This window comes from Mesitornis unicolor, unplaced genomic scaffold (assembly GCF_000695765.1).
Source record: "Mesitornis unicolor isolate BGI_N332 unplaced genomic scaffold, ASM69576v1 scaffold37179, whole genome shotgun sequence".
NCBI lineage: Eukaryota > Metazoa > Chordata > Aves > Mesitornithiformes > Mesitornithidae > Mesitornis > Mesitornis unicolor.
Window position 1 is genome coordinate 979 of NW_010209952.1, and position 2,661 is coordinate 3,639.

General features: G+C 63.9%; 1 protein-coding gene across 1 annotated transcript in view; it reads left to right on the forward strand.

Annotated features, from left to right (window-relative positions):
• Nucleotides 1-108: 108 nt before the first annotated feature.
• RUNDC3A (RUN domain containing 3A) overlaps nucleotides 109-2,661 on the forward strand; it is a gene marked incomplete at its 3' end in the record, with an annotated part of 2,956 nt that continues 403 nt past the window's right edge. Inside the window, 8 exon segments of the mRNA XM_010193030.1 lie at nucleotides 109-263; nucleotides 420-553; nucleotides 1,104-1,189; nucleotides 1,305-1,394; nucleotides 1,494-1,574; nucleotides 1,677-1,842; nucleotides 2,028-2,078; nucleotides 2,081-2,214. Of these exon segments, the coding sequence (XP_010191332.1) occupies nucleotides 125-263; nucleotides 420-553; nucleotides 1,104-1,189; nucleotides 1,305-1,394; nucleotides 1,494-1,574; nucleotides 1,677-1,842; nucleotides 2,028-2,078; nucleotides 2,081-2,214 (881 nt within the window).

Genomic DNA, 2,661 nt, shown 5'->3' on the forward strand with positions numbered 1-2,661 from the left:
GGTCAGCGAGGTGCAGCTCAGCCCCCCGCCCTCTTCCCACTGCCGGGCTCAAAAGCCAACATCTGCAAAAGCGTTTTGCTCCGTTTCCAAAACCTAACGTGTGCTGGGTCCCCTCCCACTCGTGATGCCCCTGTCCCCCCCACCCAGGTTCTCGGTGAAGACCCTGCTGGAGAAGTACACGGCAGAGCCCATCGACGACTCCTCCGAGGAGTTTGTTAACTTCGCTGCCATCCTCGAGCAGATCCTCAGCCATCGCTTTAAAGGTAACGCCCCTGGCCTGTCCCCGTCCCCATCCCCATCCTTCGTGGTGGATGGGGACGCATGTGCCACTGCTGGAGACCGTGTCTGGGCTCTGGCTTGGGGCTTTCGGGGCCCGTGCGGTTTTGGCAGCCATCGACCGCAGCCCCTCGTCCCCGCAGGCCCCGTCAGTTGGTTCAGCTCGGATGGGCAGCGCGGGTTTTGGGATTACATCCGCCTGGCCTGCAGCAAGGTCCCCAACAACTGCGTCAGCAGCATCGAGAACATGGAGAACATCAGCACCTCCAGGGCCAAGGTCGGGAAGGTGCCAACCCTGCCCTGTCCCTGTCCCCATCCTTGTCCCAACTCTATCTATGCCTCCATCCTTTCCCTGCCTCCATCGCTGTCCACAGCCCCATCACCATTGCTGGCCCATGGACCCATCCCCATCCCCAGCCCATCCCATCACCAACCCAACCCCAACCCCATTCCTGGCCCTTGGATCCATCCCTGGCCCTTGGATCCATCCCATCCGCATCCCATCCCATCCAATCCCCATCCCCATCCCCATCCCCATCCCATCCCATCCCATCCCATCCCATCTCTGTTCCCATGCCCTTTCTGCCCCATCCCTTCAGCCTTGCCCTGCCCCATCCCTGTAGGACCCCATGGGGTCACTGGGACAAAACAGGAGCTATGTGTCCCCATGGGGGGATAATGGGGCCGAAAGCAGCTCCCAGGTGGGACCACCCTCCTGCCGGTGCCCAGAGCCTTGAGAGCAGGTGGGACCATGGTGGGGGACACCCAATGGTGGCACCCGATGGGTGCCCATCCTCAGGGCTGCCCCACGGGGCTGTGCCTTGCAGGGCCGGGCCTGGATCCGCGTGGCACTGATGGAGAAGCGCATGAGTGAGTACATCTCCACAGCCCTGCGGGACACACGGACCACCAGGTGAGCACGGCCGGCCACGACCACGATGTGTGGGCACCACGGTGCATTTTGGGGTGCTGGTGGGTGCGTTTCGGGGTGCTGGCGGGTGCACATGCAGCCACGTCTCTCCCCACAGGCGGTTTTACGACGACGGGGCCATCATGCTGCGGGAGGAGTCCACGGTGCTGACGGGGATGCTCATCGGGCTCAGCGCCATCGACTTCAGGTAGGGGCCGGTGGCACGGTGGGACGTGGGTGCCCTGCCTTGACTGTGTCCCCCTCTGGGGGTGCCCTGACCCCCTCTGCTCCTTCTGCCACCCCTCAGCTTCTGCCTGAAGGGCGAGGTGATGGACGGGAAAACGCCCGTGGTCATCGACTACACACCCTACCTGAAGTTCACGCAGAGGTAGGAGATGGGGGGGCCCTCTCTGGGGTAGGGACCCCCCTGTCTCACCCTTGCACCCCACTGGGACTCCATGGTGCCACTGACCCCTCCATGGCCCCCCAGCTACGATTACCTGAGCGAGGATGAGGAGCGGGGCAGCGTGGAGAGCAGCACGAGCGAGGACAGCTCCCCCGAGCACCCCTACCTGCCCCTGGTGACCGACGAGGACAGCTGGTACAACAAATGGCGCAAGATGGAGCAGAAATTTCGCATCGTTTATGCCCAAAAGGTACCGGGATCCAGGATGGGGCCTTTGGGTACCAACAACCCCGGGATGCTCCAGCCTGGAGCCATCCCTGCACCGCTCCTGCATCCTTTCATCCCGCTGCTGCGGTGACCCAGCCCTGGCCTTGTCACCTTGGGGACATCGCGGGGGTCCGGTGGGGGGGCGCTGCTGACTTTGGCCTCGCGCAGGGGTACCTGGAGGAGCTGGTGCGGCTGCGGGAGTCGCAGCTGAAGGACCTGGAGGCGGAGAACAAGAGCTGAAGGCCCGGGAGGCGGAGAACAAGCGGCTGAAGCTGCGCCTGGAGGAGGTGATGGTGCAGAACCAGCTGGAGAAGAGGGAGCTGGAGGGCGTCATCCTGGAGCTGCAGGAGCAGCTGTGAGTGGGGGTCCCTGGGTGCCCCGTGGGTGGGTGGGGGGACCCCAGGGCCCCACGGACCCTGAGGGGCAGGGTGAGTGGTGGGTCCCTTCACCCCCTATGTGGGGTGTGTGGGGTGCGGGGTTCCCAGTACCTGAGTCCCCAGTATCCCATAGGTCGCATGGGATGTGATGGGTGGCAGGACCCCAGTGCCCAGGGACCCCATATACACTGCACAGCATGGAGGGTCCCCAGTGTCCCCTATGTCCTGTGGGACATGGGGGTCCCAGTGTCCCATAGACCCCATGGGGTGTGATGGGTGGCATGTCCCTGGTACCCAGGGACCCCATATACACTGTACAACACAAAGAGTCCTCAGTGTCCCCTGTATCCTGTGGGACGTGGGGGGTCCCTGTGTCCCATAGACCCCATGGGGTGTGATGGGTGGCAGGGCCCTGGAATCCAGGG